This window comes from Galeopterus variegatus, unplaced genomic scaffold, assembly GCF_000696425.1.
Source record: "Galeopterus variegatus unplaced genomic scaffold, G_variegatus-3.0.2 Scaffold982, whole genome shotgun sequence".
NCBI classification, from domain to species: Eukaryota; Metazoa; Chordata; class Mammalia; order Dermoptera; family Cynocephalidae; genus Galeopterus; species Galeopterus variegatus.
This window is the reverse complement of record NW_007727093.1, coordinates 326,882-347,157: the sequence shown is the minus strand read 5'-3', so window position 1 is coordinate 347,157 and position 20,276 is coordinate 326,882. Positions and strand designations below refer to the sequence as shown.

General features: G+C 47.7%; 1 protein-coding gene across 1 annotated transcript in view; it reads left to right on the top strand.

Moving 5' to 3' along the window:
- The window catches only part of PLCG2 (phospholipase C, gamma 2 (phosphatidylinositol-specific)), a 139,731-nt gene that overhangs the window by 89,609 nt on the left and 29,846 nt on the right, over positions 1 to 20,276 (top strand). The window contains exons 15-22 of the mRNA XM_008574000.1: positions 776 to 865; positions 1,380 to 1,555; positions 2,859 to 3,059; positions 3,783 to 3,902; positions 9,809 to 9,989; positions 11,535 to 11,606; positions 15,434 to 15,543; positions 18,817 to 18,913. Of these exons, the coding sequence (XP_008572222.1) occupies positions 776 to 865; positions 1,380 to 1,555; positions 2,859 to 3,059; positions 3,783 to 3,902; positions 9,809 to 9,989; positions 11,535 to 11,606; positions 15,434 to 15,543; positions 18,817 to 18,913 (1,047 nt within the window). The remainder of the gene's footprint in view (positions 1 to 775; positions 866 to 1,379; positions 1,556 to 2,858; positions 3,060 to 3,782; positions 3,903 to 9,808; positions 9,990 to 11,534; positions 11,607 to 15,433; positions 15,544 to 18,816; positions 18,914 to 20,276) is intronic.

Below are 20,276 nucleotides of genomic sequence, written 5' to 3'. Positions count from 1 at the left end.
CCCGTACCGGACCGTGTCCGGCAACGGATCGCAACCCTCAGTGTCGCCCCCGTACCGGACCGGGACTGGCAACGGGACCGCAACCCTCGGTGTCGCTCCCGCGCCTCGCTCAGCCAGTGAGCGGGAACCGGTCTGTATGTGGGATCCGAACCCTCGGCGGGAGCGCCGCCGCGCTTCCCAAGCGGCGCACTATAGCAGTGTGCCACTGGGCTGGCCCCAGAAACTTTAGTTTTTGATGAGAGTAAGGCATGTCCAGCTCTAATGCCACTTTTCATATCTCTTAACCCAAGATGAAAATCCATTGAGTGTATTTTTACATGTCTTCTCTTATATCCTAGAAATAAATATAAAAAATGGTTAAAATTTAAATAAAGAGTTAAGTCACAATGAAATGTTGCAGAAAAGGTCTCTAGACAAACTGGCTGAAAAATCCTGCAAGTCTTAAAAAGTAGATGGAACAGGAAAAGACAGTCACAAAGCAATCTCACCATGCACAAAAGACTACAGGTTAAATAAGTATGCAGTAGAAATTCAGTATTAAGTCGTACGTACCCTTAGGAACACTGATTTTCGAAGTCCTGAAAATGACAAAAGAAGCCAGAAAGAAACAGACGTTTCAAAAAAAGAAATATTTTGCAGGGGATCGAATTCAACGAAATTGCTAAATGTCTGAAACTGGAAAAGGGGACTCCCCAGTGAATGCTGGGGTGATGCCAGGCAGGCCCCCCAGGCACCAGTGTTGATGGGGGAAACTGAGGCTGGCTTCATTTTCTAGAAGTGGACGCGGCACTACTGCGCCATCGCTGATGCCAAGCTGTCCTTCAGTGATGACATTGAACAGACTGTGGAGGAGGAACTGCCCCAGGTATGTGGAGACCCAGCTATTCTTTCCCTCCTGAGCTGGGCTGGTTCTTGGGGTCCCCAGGGGATCACCTGTATGGCTTCTCTTATCCTGAGGCCAGCTGGCATGGGGACCCTCAGCCCTAAGGAGCTACTGCTTTGGGTACCAAGGCCTGGCTGGCTCTTTTCTGATTGGCTGGCCCAGGGGCTTACCCAATAAGGTTCAAGGTTCTTTATTGCTCTCCAAAGGGCTTGATTCGCCTTTAGATTGTGGCCTGTGATCCCTGAGGACACGGACATTTGGGTGCTCTCTCTAGCCCCGCCCCATGGCCTGGTCCCCTCCCCCCTCCCGCTGCTGGCCATCTTCAACACTGTTTCTTGAGTGCAGCCCCAGGGAGTTATGGCTGTCAGAATTCCTGTAGAACAGAATTGCTCTATGTTTTCCAGTCCCCCAAGTCAGGATGAGGCAGAGGGACCAGTCTGCTTTGGCTGGGGTCTGGTCTAGACTTTCAGAAACCCGTCCTCTCTTTGTGGCCCAGGATACTCCTCCCACAGAGCTGCATTTTGGGGAGAAATGGTTCCACAAGAAGGTTGAGAAGAGGACTAGTGCTGAGAAGCTGCTGCAGGAGTACTGTGCTGAAACGGGGGGCAAGGACGGCACCTTCCTGGTGCGGGAGAGCGAGACCTACCCCAACGACTACACCCTGTCCTTCTGGTAATGCCCCTGCCTGGGGTGTAACCCGCCTTTCCCTCGGAGCTAGCTGGATGGGAGGCGGTGTGGTGAGGCTTCATTTAGTGAGCCATGCTGGGCCAGAGTAGCATGGGGTGCAGTCTGGATGCAGAATTCAGGAGGTGCCAAAATCCTCAGAAATCAAGAATACTATTTCAATGCAGTATTTTTAAAAATTAGGAAGAATGAAAAAAATAATCTGTGACCAAAATATCAATATTTTATATAAAGACAGTATCTGACCTGCTTTTAGAGGATGTGACCTCAGTTGCTTTCCCCTGATTCCTGCCCTGGAGGGACAGGGCGACCCTGGCCTATCCATTTACCCTCCCAGGATCTCTGTGTGCTCATGTAAAGTGGGGATGCTAAGGGTGGCCTTATGGAGCTGTTACGGGGATGTGGTGGCTTCCCCATCCATCGATTCACTCATTCATTCACGCCTCCTTGCACTGAAAGATGTGTGCTGAGTGCTTGCTCTGTGCTGGGCATAGTGATTGAGCAGTGAATAGAGACACACGGTCCCTGTCCTCCTGGAAGTTAGCCTTTCAAGGGTGCTGGGCAACGAAAAAGTAATTGTATAAATGGTATGCGGTTATAGTTGTGCTGAGTGCAATGAAAAAAAGCAAGATATTATGACAGTCTGGAACAGGCATGTCATGTAATGCGTGTGGGGGGAGGGGTTTATGAAAGACTGTAAGAGAAGTAATGCAGCATTGCAGGGGACGGTCAGGGAAAACCTCCTGAGAGGTGAGACGTGAAGGATAGAAATTTTAACACTGATGACACACATGTGATAGTGGTAGCTTATTCCTGTATGATGCTTACCGTGTGCCAGGTAGCAGTGGGGACACGTTTTGTGTGTGATCTTGTTTACTCCTCAGGACAACTCTGTGGGGTGGACGCTGTTATTATCCTAGTGGTCAAACAAGGATATTAATACTGAAGGTCAGACAGGGCGGGTCACCTGCTCAGGGCCATTTAGCTCACATGTGGCAGAATTGGGATTTCAATCCAGGCATTGTGGCTCCAGAGTAGAAGTTAGGTAGATAAAAAAGAGGCGTCGGGAAAGGAAGTGAGTAGAAGGTTCTGGAATCCAGGTCAAAGGGCCACCCTGTGCTTTGGTCCTGGGTCTGCTCTAAGAGCAGAGGGAGGGCTGTGTGGCCTGCGTGGCACCTACCGCCTGCGGGCCCCAGCTGCGGCTCTGGCCTGGCCGACACTCTCGGCCACCCATGCTGTGGGCAGGGCCTTCTGGCTGGGGCCTGGCACTTACGGCATCCCTGTCCCACAGGCGGTCGGGCCGGGTCCAGCACTGCCGCATCCGCTCCACGATGGAGGGTGGGACCATGAAGTACTACCTGACGGACAACCTCATGTTCAGCAGCATCTACGCGCTCATCCAGCACTACCGCGAGACGCACCTGCGCTGCGCCGAGTTCGAGCTGCGCCTCACCGACCCCGTGCCCAACCCCAACCCGCACGAGTCGAAGCCGTACGTGTCTCTGTGCTCGGCGGGCAGCCACCCTCCTGGGGACACTCGCCAGCCAGGAAAGCCAGCCTGGTGGCTGTGCCGGGCCCCATGGCCCTCCCCTGCTGCCACAGGGCCTTGGAGTTGCCAAGGGTGGCTGGTCTTCAAATTCTGCTACCTGTTCCCTTGCCCTATTTCTCTTTTCTTTCTCTCTTTCCCTTTCCTTTTCCCTTTCCCTCTCTTCTTCATCTTCATCTTCATCCTCCCCAGGCCTCGGGCTTTGGTTTCCAGAGGTTCATTTTGGCCCAATGATCTCTTTCTGCTTGTCAGACTCCTTCCTGTTGTTCTGAAAGTGAGCAAGGAAACGTAATCGTAAAGTTTTCCCTTCGGTTACATATCCAGTGGCGTGAGTGTCAAACTCTGTCACCTGTGTTCTGTGCCTCAGACTTTCTTGGACATGCGACAGTAGCCATGCCACCCTCCAAGCCTGGCCTGGCAGGCTGGATGGGTAAAGACGAATCCATTCATTCTCTCGTGCTCCAGGCAGACCCAGGCAGGCTCCTGGTGTTCATTTTACAAATGGCTGTTTTCCGAGGTGTTTTGGCTGGGGAAGCCCGCTGTGTGGCTTCCATGGCCATGTCCAGGGCCAAGTTCCAGGCATCACTGGAGCCGTAGTCTTTCCTGGGTGGGTGGCCCTCTGACAGCCTCGAGGGTGCTCACCTGGCTGTTTCTCGGGCTGTGCCGCAGGTGGTATTACGATGAGCTGAGTCGCGGAGAAGCAGAGGACATGCTGATGAGGATTCCCCGGGACGGAGCTTTCCTGATCCGGAAGCGGGAGGGGACCGACTCCTACGCCATCACCTTCAGGTGGGCACGATGCGGGGGGCACGCTCCCTGGAGGGGGCGTGGGAAGGACAGGTGTGGAGAACAAAGGGGAGCTGCAGGGGAGGCTCGCCTTCCATGTCCCCTCCTCTGGGCATCAACAGCGCTGCAGGCAGAGCTGATGATAGCAAAAGCAGCCTACGCTAACGTGCGCTTCCAGTGTGCCTGGCACAGGCCGTGTTCTCTAGGGTAGAATGTTCTAGATTACCTCAGTTTGTCTCCCAGCAGTTCCATGGGGTTGATGTGACCATGATCCCTATTTTTCAAAGGAGAAAACTGAGGCACAGAGAGGTTAAGTAACTTGCTGAAGCGTGCGGCCGGTAGGTGGCGGAGCTGGGATTTGAACCCAGACAGCCAGGGTTGTGATGTTGTAGATCTTGTTTGCTGCCACCTGACCAACTCTGGGACGATGGTTCTCTAATTTCATCCCAAAACATGGATTCTGCCTTCTTCCACAATGACAATGTTGGGGGGAGATTCAGAGCCCCTTTGTCATACTGTCCGTCCATCTCCCCAGCCCCGTGTTTCCCTGTGTATTCTTATGGTGTCAATTGCAGACCATATTTTGAGTTCCTGATGATGTTCAGACACTGGGCTGCCTTTGAGGCCTCATCTGATTGAGTCCTTTGCTGCAGCCTCTGATGGGTTGATGCAGTTCTTAACAAGTAAGAAAATGAAGGTCCAGAGAGGTTAAATGGCCTGTCTAGAGTCACATAGCCTATAGACAGCTGAATCAGAATTTCAGACTCAGGCCCCATGTACCTCCAAAGCCTCTGCTCTTCATTCCAGAGTCTCCAGCAAGAGGCCTGTGGGCCAGATCAGGCCTGTGGACATCTTATGCCCAGCCTGCACAGTGATGTGAAAAACTGAAAAATTTCACTAAAAAATTCAGATTTCTTCTTGTGAAAAAAGGAGGCAGTGGGAACCTGGGGCCCACGTTCCTGCATGGTGATGGTGGTTACTGGCTGCATAGGAGCTGCCCCTGACAGTCCAGGTTGCTCCTGCTCCCTCGCCCACATTCCGGGTTGCCCTGGCCCGTGATTACCTGCCAGGCTGTTCCTCTGGGCATTTGGATTTACCTCCCTCTTGCCTGCACCGCCATGCCTGAACCACCTTATGGTGGTGGTGGTGATGGCCATTATCGCTGCAGCTTGCTGAGGACGTACTGTGTGCTGGCTCCAGCCAGAGGGCCGCCTGCAACCAGCACGGCCCTGCTGTGCTTTGTTCTGCCTGAGGGAGGCCCTGGGCTTCCGCCTGCTGCCTCTGCCCTTTTCCTAAAGATCTTCTTGGCATTGGTACCTCCTCAACCTGGGTGGGGATTGGGTGTGATCAGGCCACTGAGCATTAATTGAATGTCTGCTGTGTAACGGGCACCAGGCTGGGTATTGGGGGTCCTGTCATGCTATAGTTCTGTCAATCAGTCAGGATGCTTCTGTGCACAAGTGACAGGAACCAAACTCAACTGGTTGAAAGAAAAGAGGTGGCGATTTATTGGCTACTAGCCGGGGCACTCATGAGGTGGAACTGGTTTTGCTGCATCTGGATCTAGGCCTTGCCTGATGGTCGTCGGGACACTACCTGTGTGTGCCTGGTGCTGTTACTGTCCAGTGGCTTCATTCTCAGGTGGCAGGACAGTGTCCAGCAGGAACGAAGAGTCCTGTGATGTACTCTCACTGGCTCCTCCTTGGGCCAAGTGCCACAAATCTGGGGCTGGGGTCACTTAAGTAACACTGGCTGGGAGACAGTCAGTGGTCAGTAGATGCTGGCTGAATGAGTCAGTTAGCAAGAAAATAATCTGCCCATCCTCAGGGAAGCTCAGTCTAGCAAGTGTTTCTCAAAGAGGCGGAGGTGAGGGCTGTTCCCATCCAGTTGGAATGTTGAACTTGCTGGTCCGCACCCACGCTGCATGCCTATTGTAACATCAAAATCCCCCACCCACACTTTTCCAAACACTCTCTGGTGGGGTGGGGGGCACCACTGTCCTTCATTGAGATGTGCAGCCTCTAGCAGGAGAGTCAGGCACACAAGGAGATTGCCATATTACTGCATGGTCCACGCTCCAGGGAGAGTGTCAGCAGGGCAGTTGTGAGGGCATGAGTCTGGAGGAACTTTCTCTTCCTCTCTTCCCCCTCCACCCCAGGCATTCTGTGCCTCTGTGCCAGGCACTGTTCTGGGCTCTGGGGAGGTTTTCCCTGGAGAGGAGAAGCATCCACTTTCAAATCCACACAGTGAAGAGATGAAGCTGACATCTGGCTGCGATCACAGAAGGCGTCCCTTGGTGGGATGAGGGGCTTCCTTGTGATGCTGGGACCTCAGGCAGTGGCAGCCACTCCTAGAGGAGTGGAAAACATACTCATGCTCCAGGCCTGCTCCCAACTCCTCTTATAACCCTTCTTTCTCCCAGGGAAGCTAGTTTTGGCTTGACTTGGATTATATTTTCCAGACCCTTCATTTGCAGAGTTTCCTCTGTGTGTCAGGCACAGCGCTAAGGCTCACCCTGCATCACCTAATAGATGATAAACCTGACACCCCCATGAGAGGAGTCGTGGATCCCCGAAACTGTGGATAGGGAAACTGAGGCTTGGAGAGATTCCCAGAGGAGTGAGCCAGAACCTTCTGTGGGCTCTTAACCTCAACACCCCAGAGCCTCCCTGTCCTGGGGAGCTCTTGCAACCAGTTTTTAAATTAATTTTTAATTATATAAATCTTAAAGAAATATATTCTTTTCATAAAAAATTAAGATATTACAGTGAAGGCTAAAGCCCCCTGTAGTTCTTTTCATCTCCGTCTTTGTCCTGGTAGAAAATGCAGTTTTCTAGTTGGAGTCTCCATCTAAACTTTAAAAAAAAAAAGTGTTTACATATATATGTTCCTATGGAAAATATACAGTGCTGTTTTGTGTGTGGGTATTTTGTTTCATTTTTAAAAATACAAATGGGTTCATACTATTATAGTTTCATTCTGCAGCTTGTTTTTCTACTTGGAAGTGTTTCTTTTCTCCCCCCTTTTTAAAAAGAAATAAATATTTAATATCACTGCAAATAAACCACTAAAGCAGAAGTCTTGAAGCATTTGTTTTTACAGGACTTTCTGAAGAAATGGTTTAACAGGATGTGTTTTTTAAAACAATAAAATATGTATCTCTAAAGTGCAAAATTTAAAAACGATGAGTGGTATGCCCAAAAAACTATGCCTCTAGACATTTTTCTAATTTATTTTAATTGACAAACAAATTATACATATTTATCATGTGCAACATGATGTTTTGAAATATGTGTACATGGTAGAATGGCTAAACTGAGATAATGAACGTGTGCGTTACCTTACATCCTTAATCATTTTTTGTGGCGAGAATACTTAAAATCTACTCAGCGATTTTTAAGAATTTAAAAATTTAAGAATTTAAAAATATGGGTTGTTAACTACAGTCACCATGTTGTACAATAGATCTCTTGAGCTTAATCCTCCTAACTAAAATTTTGTGCCCTTTGACCAACATCTTCCCCAACACTCTCCACCTCCCCCGATGCCCCTGGCAGCCCCTGGTAACCACCATTGTAATCTCTATTTCTATTAGTTCAACTCTTCTTTAGATGCACATGTAAGTGAGATCGTGTGGCATCTGTCTTTTTGTACTTGGCTTATTTCACTTAGCATAATGTCCTCCAGGATCATCCATGTTGTCACAAATGACTGGATTTCCTTTTTTTTTTCCTTTTTGTCTTTTTTCGTGACCGGCAACGGATCGCAACCCTCAGTGTCGCGCCCGTACCGGACCGGGACCGGCCACGGGATTGCAACCCTCGGTGTGCTCCCGCCCCTCGCTCAGCCAGTGAGCGGCCGGTCTGTATGTGGGATCCAAACCCTCGGCGGGAGCGCCACCACGCTCCCAAGCGGCGCACTGTAGCAGTGCGCCACCGGGCCGGCCCTGGATTTCCTTTTTTTAAGGCTGAATAGTATTCCATTGTGTATAAGGACCACATTTTCAGTGTTCATTCATCTGCTGATGAATGCGTAGGTTGATTCCGCATCCTGGCTGCTGTGAATAGTGCTACAGTGAATATGGGCGTTCAGATGCCTCTTTGATGTACTGATTTCATCTCCTTTGGAGATATACCCCGAAGTGGGATTCTAGATCCTGTGGTAGTTCTATTTTTAATTTTTTGAGGAACTGCCATGCTGGCTTTTAAAACAGCTGCACTAATTAGCATTCCTCCCAACAGTGTGCAGGACTTCCCTTTTCCCCACATTCTTGCCAGCACTATCTTCCATCTTCTTGATGACAGCCGTTCTAATAGGTGTGGATATAATTTGCATTTCTCTGATAATAAGTGATGTTGAATATTTTTTCATATACTCGTTGGCCATTTATGTGTCGTCTTTTGAGAAATGTCTATTCAGATCCTTTGCTCATTTTTTAAATCCAGTTTTTTTATTATTGAGTTATTTGAGTTTCTTCGACATAATCAGTATGTTGAAGAGACATCTGAACTCCCATGTTCACTGTTGGATATTAACCCCTTATCAGATGTTCAGTTTGCAAATATTTTCTCCCATCTGTATTGTCTCTTCACTCTGTTGATTGTTTCTTTGGCTGTGTACAAGCATTTTAGTTTGATGTAATCACATCTGCCTATTTTTGCTTTTGTTGCCTGTGCTTTTGGGGTCATGTCTGGAAAATTATTGCCCAGACCAATGTCATGGTGCTTTCCTCCTATTTTTTTCTTCTAGTAGTTTCAGGTCTTAGGTTTAAGTCTTTAATCCATTTTGAGTTGATTTGTATGTGTGGCGTGAGATAAGGGTCTAATTTCATTCTTCTGTGTGTGGATATCCAGTTTACCCAAAACTATTTATTGAGTAGGCCATCCTCTCCACATTGTGTGTTTTGGTAACACACAATGGTTAATTAAAAACCAATTGACCATAAATTCATGGATTTATTTCTGGGTTCTGTATTGTGTTCTGGTGGTCTATGTGTCTCTTTCTATGCCAGTACCATGCTGTTTTGATTACAGTAACTTGATAGTATATTTTGAAGTCAGGTAGTGTGATGCCTCCAGCTTTGTTCTTTATGCTTAAGATTGCTTTGGCTATTTGGGGCAGACCTTTTTAAGAAAGACCCTATTGGCTGTAAAGTTAGGACCAAAATTTATTTTTCCAAATATTTCTTTTCTTTCTCATAAAACCTAGTAAGACTGAGTGTGTTCTGTTTTGGATTTTTTCTGCCTCTTGTTTTAATTGAATGATGAAATGAAAGACTTGTTTCTTTTTTGAGAAAAAGTTTGTCTCATTAGTTGGGTGACTGAAGACAGAATTTAAAGATTTGGGGATCAAGTCCCAGCATTCTACAGTAGGGATGATTGGCAAACATTTTTTGTGAAGTACCATAGAGTGAATATTCTAGGCATTGCAGCCCACATAGTCTCTGTTGCAACTACGCAACTCTGCAACTGTAGTGCAAAAACAGCCACAGACAGTCTATAAACAAATGAATGGTGGCTGTGTTTCAATAAAACTTAATGTTTACAAAAACAGGGTCGGACACATTTGGTTCATGGGCCATAGTTTGTCAACCCCTGATCTAGACACCTAGGATGTTCCTAAAGTCAAGTCCTGTAGTTGGGGAGGGGAGGAAGGACAAGAGGACATAGCTGTTGAGTCCCTCAGGAATATTTCTTCTGAGATATTGATTCTTCGAGTTGTGTTCTGAACAGACCCACATCATTGTTTCTAATTCTGTCTTGTATTCCATAGGAGGGCTGCACCCCTGTTTATTTACCCAGTCCCCTAAGTATGGATGACTAGGTTGTTCCTCATCAGTGGGGCTTGCATGGCAATTGTCCAGGCTCTGGGATCTCAGAGAGTCATCCCCGTGTGGTCTCCCCCTCCAGGGCCAGGGGCAAGGTGAAGCATTGTCGTATCAACCGGGATGGCAGGCACTTCGTGCTGGGCACCTCCGCCTACTTTGAGAGCCTGGTGGAGCTTGTCAGTTACTACGAGAAGCACGCACTCTACCGAAAGATGAGACTGCGCTACCCCGTGACCCCTGAGCTCCTGGAGCGTTACAGTATGGTAGGTGGTTGACTCCTTCATGATTTGGTAAGCTGTCTTGTCTGAGGTTATAATTCATCTGTTCCTTCAGTCAGCACACCTTTATTAAGTACTTACTTTATTGAGTGTCTGGTAGTGCTCTAGGTCCTGGGGATACAGAATCAAAGGCAACACACAAAGACCCTGCCCTCACACTGCTTATAGTCTAGTGGGGGGGGGGAGACAGACGATAAGTGAGATTAAGAAAATATACATAGAGTGGGTCAGATGGTGATAAGTGGTAAGGGGGGAAAACTGGGAAGGTGGATAAGTGGATACAGGGTGATGGGGAGGGGATTGTAGTCTTCAAAGCATGGTCCAGGTGGGTCTCACTGAGAATGGGTGAGCCGTGCAGCTAGCTGGAGGAAGAAAAGGCAGCGAGTGCAAAGGTCCTGAAGTGGGAGCCTGGCTGGAGGCCCAGATAGGAAGCCACATGGCTGGCATCGAGTGAGCCTGGGTGGGTAGAACTAACTGGGGGTGGTGGTTAACAGTCGACTGGATTGTGTAGGGCCTGGCAGGCCATTGTAAGACACTGGCTTTTACTTTGAGCCACTGGAGGATTCAGAGCGGGGATTCAGGGACCTGTGGTGGTTATATATCTCAGTTTCTTTTGGAGGGATCCACTAATTTATTGAAAAGAGATTTGTTATGCCCCAACCATATGCTAGGAACTGTTCTAGATTCTGGCAGTACTACGGGTCACAGTCTGCCCTTGAGGAATTTAGGTTCCAGAGAGGAGAGATAGATAACGTACAACTACATAAATAAGATGTGTTCATGTAGTGTGAATTGTAATGAACATGTGAAATAGGATGGCGTGAAAAGGGGTGGATGCTACCTCAGGTGGGGGGTGGTCAGAGAAGGCTGCCTTAGCAGGGCGAAAATGTGAGCCAGCACCTGGAGGACAAAGTGAATCGGCCCTGGGAGATGTGGCTCCAGGCAGAGGGAGTGGCTGCAGTGTAGGCCCCTGGTGACCCGAGGAACAAAAAGGCACCTGCAGGCTGAAGCCAAGCTGGAGAGGAGCAGAGAGGTGGGGGGATGGATCTTGGCCTTGATGTGCTGGTGAACATTTAAACAGCTCTGTGGGGAAAGACCCCCGATTTGTAGCATCTGCCACTTCCTGTGGTGTAAATACTTCCATGGTGGCCAAATTTTAAGCTACCAACATGCTGTTGTTGAATGTGGAGTCAGGAAGTGATGTATGTGGGGGCTCTTAAGAGCCATCAGTGAGCTGGATCCACATTGTTGGATCTTCGCATTTGTGTTTCTGCAAAGGAACACAGTGCCTGGCATACAGTAGGCCGGGATAGGGGCCTCTCATTTTGGGATAGTTTCCAAGTTTGGGGGAACTTCTTGATAGCCTCCTACTGTCTCTACCCCCGAACCTTGAGTCAACTCTGTGAGGCTTCCTCTCTTCTCTCAAAGGGTAGGTAACCACAAGCACATCTAGCCTCTTGTTATGCGTAAGGGCTATTCCAGGGGCATGGATTGTTCCACTTATTTTTTTTGTTGTTGTTCTTTTTTCAGGAAAGAGATATAAACTCCCTCTATGACGTCAGCAGAATGTATGTGGATCCGAGTGAAATCAACCCTTCCATGGTACAGTGCCAATCCTCCAGTTCACATTACTTCCCAGTCACTAGATTGATGTGGACTCCATCCTGCCTACTGTCCCCATGGCAGTTAGAACTGGGCAAGGAAACATTCTGGAAGACTTGGCCAAAAAAACCTACTTTTTTGTGGGGAGTGGGGGAGAAGAAATGATGATTGACAATATGACATCTAGTTTTAGGGAAAAGGTTAATAGAATTCCATCCAAATACGACTGTGCCTTGCTTAAATTCTGAGTTTGATGAACCACCTTTGGGCCAAATGGCTTCTAATTAAGTCTTTCAAATGTGTTTTGCTGCCGACTGAGCCTGTGGTGTTTATAAATTCTGTTGGTTCGCTGACCACCTTGCAGTGCAAACGCTATCTCATGTTCCCACTCTGACTCTCTGGTGTAATTTCATGCAGGAAGGGATGGGTTTTACTTTTAGCCCCCAGCTCCTCCTTGCTCTGGTTGCATCTCAAATTTACTTTGAGCCAGAGGAGGAAGAACTGTGGTGAATTTTCTCTCTGGGGGACCGCCTGGTGCACGGTTAGTGTACAGCTCTCATTTAGGAAGGGGCCCTGCTGGTGGGCTCTGTCCAAATCCAGAGATGAAGTTCTTTATTTTTTTTTTAAATTTATAATCCTTGGCCCATGCAAATCTCTTTGAGTAAGAAATGAAGTCATGAGCAAATCGAGCTGTGTGCAAAATTCATTATGGGATTTTAGCTGGTAGCAAAAGCTTTTATTAGAAGTGAAGAATGTTTGGTAATGAGAATGGTCGCCTCTTTTCCCCTGTGTATACGTTTTGCTAATTTAACTGGACACCTTCTGAGTAACTTCAAGCAGACCGTATCTCTCTCTCCTTGATAGGACAGTAGACTTCCAGTTTATATTAAAGGGCTTGAGTCTCTCTCTCTTTTTCCTTCTGAAAGTAATTTCATAAAACCAGCTTCAAACTCATATACCCATGAAGGTCGGGCAGATAACCTGAGCTAGCAGAGCTGGCCAGGCATAAGAAATATTTCACTATGTCTTAGCTCTGCCGAGACGACGACAATATAGTGCAAGTTTGGTGATAAATAGCAACTGGTATTTGGCCTCATGTCGGCCAGATGGCGGGGGTTAGGGAGACCCTGGTAAACTGGGGAACACATTCCCCATCTCAAGGGTGGCCACTCGTCAGTGGCAGTGAGGGTTGCCTTTAGAAAGGATAGGCCCCATCTCCTGATGTCGCAAGACAGTCGAGAAATATGGATTTTTTTTTGGTGAAATCTTTCAATTTTTAAACTGTGGCAACTGAACAAAGTTTTAGAGAGAACTTTCCTATACTAGGTGAGCCAAGTAAAACACAATTGTATGCTGAATTTGATCTCGAAGTTGCCAGTCTATGATGAGCACTTCAAAGTAAAATTATAACTGTTTTTTTTTTTTTTTCCTTTTTTTTTGTCTTTTTTACTGACCGGCAACGGGATCGCAACCCTCGGTGTTGCGCCTGCACCGCGCTCAGCCAGTGAGCAGGAACCGGTCTCCACATGGGATCCGAACCCTCGGCGGGAGCGCTGCCGCGCTCCCAAGCGGCGCACTCTCCAGTGCATCACCCGGCCGGCCCAAATTATAACTGTTATGATTGAAAAACGATGCAACAATTGAAAACACATACTGAAAGGAGGAACAAGAGTCAGCCCTAGTCTTGCTATCCCCATGAGTGGCTCTCTGCACTTTTGGGTATTCTGTCCCGTCTGTTCTTTGCCCACATGGAAATGTATTTTCCAGTCACCACCACCTGAACCTGCCGTTTTAATTCTCCTTCATGCAGTTGCTGCTCAGTCATGTGTTGGTTTTCTTATTGCCAATCTTCTTAATGACCATTTTTGTTGAAACTGGTAGGCCGAGTAATTTAGATGAAATACATAGATTGCAGTTTTAACTTAAAAAAAATGTTTTTTAATTCTGCAGAATATTCTGGGTAACTGCCAGTTCTGTTTCCCCATCAGTGGCTATTTGGGTTGTTTCTTGTCTTTGCTCCTCTAGTTAATGCTAAAACGAACTTTTTCATGCACAAGGCTTTGGGCATCTTTTGCATTATTTCCTTCATGTAAGCTCTTAGAACTGGAATGACTAGATCGATAGTAATAGGTAACACGTCAATGACTACATATCAGGTGTTATTCTAGGCACTTAACAGTGGTTAGCTCATTAATCCTCATAACAGCCCCATGAGGTAGATACTATTTTGTGCCCATTTTACAGATGAGGAAACTGAGGTACACAGAGGTTGAATGATTGCTGAGGTCACATAGCAAGTAAGGTGTGGAGCTGGAACTTGGACCCTGGCCGTCTGGCTATGAGGTGTGTGCTCTTAACCACTTGTCTGTGCCACATGACTACCTGGCCACCTTTTGGATGGCTCGTTTCTCTGTAGTTCATGAGGGGCCTGACATGACGGCCTCTTCTGCCATCTGACAGGCTGGAGACCTCCTTGTGGAAGCCATCCTGTGGTACCCCCTCTGCCCCACTGTCCCTTCCTGTGGCTCTGGTTCTTACATCCACCCTTGAAGCAAGATGCACAGGTAGAGCCTGTTGCATCTGCAGGTAGAGGAGGGAAGGAAGGGCAGGACCTCTGGTTAGCCTCCTGTTTTAGGTCTGTATGGCAGAGCTTCTAGAAACCACATTGATTTCTATGGAACACTGTGAACTATGTCAGTAACTCATGTTAATTGATCTAGTTCTGGGCTCGGCCACTCACCAGGTGGTTGAGCTTGGGCAAAGTCCTTCATCTCTCTGTATCTTGGTTTCCTCACTTTTAAAATGGGTTCAATAATACTACCACCTACCTGTTGGGGTTGTTGGAGGAGTAAAGGAGATACTGTAGGTAAAAGGCTTGGAACAGTGCTTTGACTATATTGCATATTAAGAAATGCAAGCTGTTGTCAGTTTTATCGTATTACATGAATTATCTCATTTAATAGTCTCAACAACCCTGTGAAATATGTACAATTTTAATTCTTGTTTCACAGATGGGGAAACTGAGGCTCAGAGAGCTTCAAGCTTATATAGCTATTAACAGGCAGAGTTATGATTTGAACCTGCATGTCTGAAACCATAGCCTGTGCTCTGAAGAGCAGTTTTACTGGATTCCTTGTAAAATCCCTGTTCTCATTTCTTTTGGATGGGAGGATAGGGAAACTGCCCATCTAAACAGGTTTGACAGTTTCAGAGATTTTCCCATGAATATTTGCTTGCTGTGTGGGTGTTCATTTTGTCATGGGTTTAAACTTGCCAAGCAGCAGGCATTAAAGTGAATTCATTGAAGAAAAGTTTTATCCCAAGTAAGTTCTTTCTTACTTGTTTCTGCCAACACAGGGACCACCTTTTGATGAATTTCACAAAATAGCACGTTCGTTACTCTTTCAAAATGTCAGTGTCCTGCAGGAGTCTAGTTAGAGGACCATTGGCCTACATAGAAATAGTGGTGAATTTTCCAAAATGTGAGGAAATGGTGTTATCCTCAAACTTCTGAAGTTGAGCACAGCACTGAGGGCTTCAAAGGTGGTAGTCATTGCTTAATCTAAAAGGCATATCCTTTCTTTGTTGAGGAAATTGTGCTATATTGGGTCACTCGCAGGTGCCCTTGGCTCTGACCAGGCCAGTCCCCACCCCACTCCTAGGTGACTCTTTGGGGCCTCGGCTCCTTTGCAATGCCAGCTCCGTGCCAGCAGGTGGCAATGTAACCTTGTTACACTCCCTAATGAGAGGAACCAAATGGTGCCTGCGAACGCTGCCCTCTGTTCCTGCAGCCTGCTTGACCATTTCCTTCTTGTTTTCCCTGCAAGCCTCAGAGAACCGTGAAAGCTCTGTATGACTACAAAGCCAAGCAAAGTGATGAGTTGAGCTTCTGCCGCGGCGCCCTCATCCACAACGTCTCCAAGGAGCCTGGTGGCTGGTAAGGCTGAGTGGGGGCTGGGCCGCCTCCTTTCTTGGTGGTGAGACTCAGTGCTGGCTGAGCTCTGAGCCTCTTTGTCTGCTGTTTTGGGCTGGCTTTTGACCTGTTGTGCCCTGAGTCCCTGCAAAGGTGGCTTGGTGCATGTCATATTTGGGAAAATGGATATACAGCAATGTTAACAGTCATCATTATATCATATCATATATGAGGGTACTTCAAAGCATTTGTGGAAAAATGGAATTGAAAGATAATATGAGTCCTTCCATGAACTTTTTGAAGTACCCTTGTATTTCCAAATCATCGTATACTGTACATTATTATAATCACAACAGTAGCTACCATTTATTGAGGTCTTACCATGTGCCAGGCACTCTGCTAATTGCTTTCATGCATCATCTAACCAAATCTTCATTCTCACCCTGCAGAGTTATGAATGTGATTATCCTCACTTTACAGAATGAGGCTTTCCAAGGTCTCATAGCTACTGAATAGCTCAGGCTCTTCACATTATACAAGCCTGTGTCTGGTTTTAAATTCAAATTCTTATGCTATTGCTTAGTCCTGTGCTCTGTGCAATGGCCCATCCTGAATTGAAGAGAGTAGATTTTTGGGGCAAAGTTACCTGGATGTGCTAGGGTTTAGTTACCTCTTTCCTTTTTTCACCTTGGAAGAAGAATTAACTATCCATCAGTAAGTCACTGGGCAAGTGGTGACTTCTATCTGAGAGCAATAAGAATTTACTCACAATCATGAGCACTGGGAGAGATTCAGGCCTCTCCCCAGACTGGCATTTCTTCCTCCCACAAGACAGCTGAACCTGACCCAGAAATCTGAATGCAGTTTGTACTGAGTGCTGTGTGTGTCATGCTCTGTTTTAAGCACTTCATTTGAAATAACTCATTTGATCCACATGATGATCCTATAAAGTTCTGTTGTTACCTGCATTTTACAGATGAAACTGAGGCACAGAGAAGTGCAATAACTTGTCCAGGGTCACACAACAGGCTGAGATTTGAACCCAGGCCTTCTCACTTCAGAGCCCACACTTTTAACTTCACTCATGTTCTAGGTCCCTCCCTGCAAAGGTCCTTAATCTAGGGATCTTCCAACTTTTTTTTTAAATTAAGAGAACCGTCTGATTCCAAACAAGTTCTTACCTGGATCCCCAGAATCAAAAATGGGTACCAGCAGAGTTATGTTGAAGCTGGAGTGGGGGCTTGCAGCTGTGCTGTTTGGCCTCCTCGCTAATGTCCTCTGTCCCTATGGCAGTCCCAGGTGCTCCCCTCTGGAGGCTCCCAGACCCAGTTTGCCAACCACGCTGTCATCCGTCTGTTTCTCCCCATTTCAGAGGCCTGGCTTTGCCAAGGTCTCCCCACTCTAAGTGGCACAACCGGAATTCAGGTGTGCCTCAGGCCCACTGACCCTCCCTCAGTGCGCTCCTGCACCCTGCCTCTGTCTGAGTCCCACTCTTACCAGTTGTGGGTGGATCCCAGGTGATAATACTGAATCACACAGTTTTCCAACATGTGCGAGACAGCCTCGTGCCTTTCCACACCTCTGATGTGGAATTCTCCAAATTTCTAAGGCTATTGTCTTGAGATGAGCTAAAAGACCGGTGGAAGTTCCTGTGGCGAGAGACTGTGGGTGAACTGCCCAACGCTCCTGTCCTTTCTCATTCTCTCTCTGATGGCAGCAGTGCCACCTTATGGGATACCTCCATCAGATTACCTTTTTTTTTGGCATCCTCCCAAACTGGTTTCTGTACAACTAGGGGGACCAAATAATTTTTGTCCAAACTGTGATGCTTTTGAGAGTGTAGGGAATACAATTATTAATAATTATGCCTGGGCAACAGGTATAAACTGCGCAGACAGTTCAGTCTCCCTAAATACCACCAGCCTGTGCCTGTTGTGGGTCTGGAGAAATGAAGGTGAGGAGGGCCTAGAAGGGCCTACAACTGGCAAGCCTGTGTTTCCACCTGGTGAATGGCACCATCGGTCCTCACTCTGCTCATTCAGGCCAAAAAAACTAGCTAAGTGCTTCCCACCTCTGTGCAGTGCAGATTTGATTAAGGTCAAGAAAGGTCTCATGTAGGGGAGAAGACAGATGTAGAACTTATAATTTATAATTATGATTTAACTTATACGTTAAACATAAGGTATGGCTGCTCAAATGGCTGTGGGAAAGGGTGCCAGGGGAGCACAGAGGAAGAGTACTCAGCTAAGGTGGCAGTCAGGAAGACTTCCTGGAAGAGGAAGCCCTTGAGTTGAGTCTTAAATGGTTAGTGGAAGGACACTGGACGTGAGGGGCACAGACCAAAGAATGGAAGCTAGGTGGCATGGCAGGAGCATGGTGGGGACAATGGGTCATCTGGAATGAAAGTCACGCTTCAGTCATGGGGAGTCAGAAGGTGAGGTCTGAGAGTCCGTGGGATCAGACTGTGCTGGGCTGTGACATCTAGGCTTGAGAATCTGGCTGGATTCTGAAGGCCCTGGGGAGCTGTCATGGTCAGAGGTACATTCTGGAGATCCAGTCCCCTGGCTGTACCCAAGGTGGCTGGCTTGGAAGAAGGAGGCCTGCATGGCCGGGCATGGACTCAGGGGAAGAATCTTGGAGGTGCTCACAGTCGGGGTCAAGGTGCATTTATAGATCCATCGTGACCCCAGTTAGTGCTGTTGTATAGGAGTGGTGTTTTAGCTGAATAATAGCAAGAACTAACTCTGCTGAGCACTTTGTGCTGGGCACTGTTCGGAGCTCTCAGCACATGTTCATTTACACAGACCTCGTAAAATCCTCCGAGGGGTGCACTGGCATCGTTTCCATCTCACAGATGGAGCGCCCTGGCACGGAACGCCTGTGTGGTTGGGGATGGCACTGGAACCTGACTCCAGGCTGTCCGGCTCCAGAATCTTCTTCATGCTGCCCTCATCTCCACATTCCCAGCTCCCCCTGAAATGGGCTGGGGCCTGCCGTAGAGTGGAGCTTTCATCTTGAATGGCCTCTCACTTCTGCTTAAAGCACTGAAACTGTTGAATTTTGGTGTCTTTGACCAAACATTAAGATCATGTTGAGAGGCAGGAGAACCCCCAACAACTCGGTGGTGATTGAAATGAAAGCAGAAGCTCCACTGTCCCAGATGACCACGTGCTCTGGTCCCCTGGCCACTTGCTGCCTTTCTCCATCAGAATTGAGCCGGCAGCTGGGTATCCGGCGGGTAGTGATGGGTTGTTATCATGGCCCAGAGAAGGCTCTTGATGCCCTGTTCTTATCCAGGTGGAAGGGAGACTATGGCACCAGAATCCAGCAGTACTTCCCATCCAATTACGTGGAGGACATTTCAACAGTTGATGTTGAGGACCTGGAAAAGCAGGTGAGTGTCCATCACCGATCATGTTGTGGGGGGAGGACCCACAATCCTGTTTTTAGGGAGTCCCCTGAGCCGTCTCTGTGGGCGAATATTTACATTTTACAATTTTTTTTTTTGCTACTGTGGTCTCTGTGGAGCTCCTGAACAGGGAAGAAAGAGAGATATGGAAATTGGGATTGTCCCCAGGCTGTGGTGGGTGAAAGTCACTGTGACAAGCCAGTCATGTTTTAATCAGGTTGTCCTGGGCTGGAAGGCTTTGAATATGCAGGAGAAGTCCCCCTGGAGTAGAAGTGGCCAAATAGGGAATTTGTCCTTTGCTTAAAGCAGCTTGCAAATGAGACGCCTTAGTGTGGACAGCCAGACATTCAGGACGTGCTTGGTATGAGTAAGCAAGTGGGCCTAACCAGCAGGTGACACGAGGGCTTCCTGGTGACTTTGCAAACCTGGTTTCTGTTCCCTAGCTGCCTCTTTCCCAAGAGGCTCAGAGAACAGCCACTTTTAGTGTGACTGCACTGTACCAAGCATGACATCTTTGTAACGAGGACTTTCAGGTCCCTTTAGAGCCTGAGACATTTATTTCCTAAGGGAGGTGAGGCAATCTGGGAAGGCTTCCTGGAGGAAGGGGCATTTGAGCCTTAAAAGTCAAGTCAGAGTTCAACAGCAAGAGACCGGTAGGAGGGAGTTCCAGGTGGGAGGCACAGGCAGAGGTGTGGTGGTGGGAACGCAGTTATGTTCAGTGTGCTCGGGCTGATGCAGAGACATGACCCCTGCCCCCTGTCTGTTCTGCAGAGCACTGAGCTGCATAGTCAGCATTAGCCTGGTAGGGGATGGGTGGGGGTAGTACAGGCAATGGGTGTGTGCACAATTCTTTCAGCTCTTCTGAGGCCTAGATATTCTTCATCTCAGCTGGACCCTCAGATGGTCCAAATGTGCAATGGGAGGTAGAGCAGAGAAAACTAGCCAGGGCACAGAAAGCCTTAGCATCCAGATCATAGAGGACACAGGAGCCACAGAAGGTTCTTGAGCAGGACTTTAGTAGGCCAAATAGTCCCACTCCATAATCATGTCAGATGAAAGGTCTAGAATGTATTTGGAAACCAGATCTGAGGTCACATTTTGAAGCCTGTTCTAGAATTCACAAGGCACATTTGTACAGATTAGAAAATGAAATGCGAACCCGCTGGCACCTGCTCACCGCTCGGTCTATCCTATGCTTCATTATTTAGCCGTCTCCCGTGGACGGATGCTGTAATGAAAATGCATTTTAAACAGTTCCACAGGCAGTGTGTCTGCCAAACGGTGTGCTTTGGAAACTGGTCGTCTTTTTATTATTTCTGTTACGACTAACGTGAGTTATGTCTTGTTT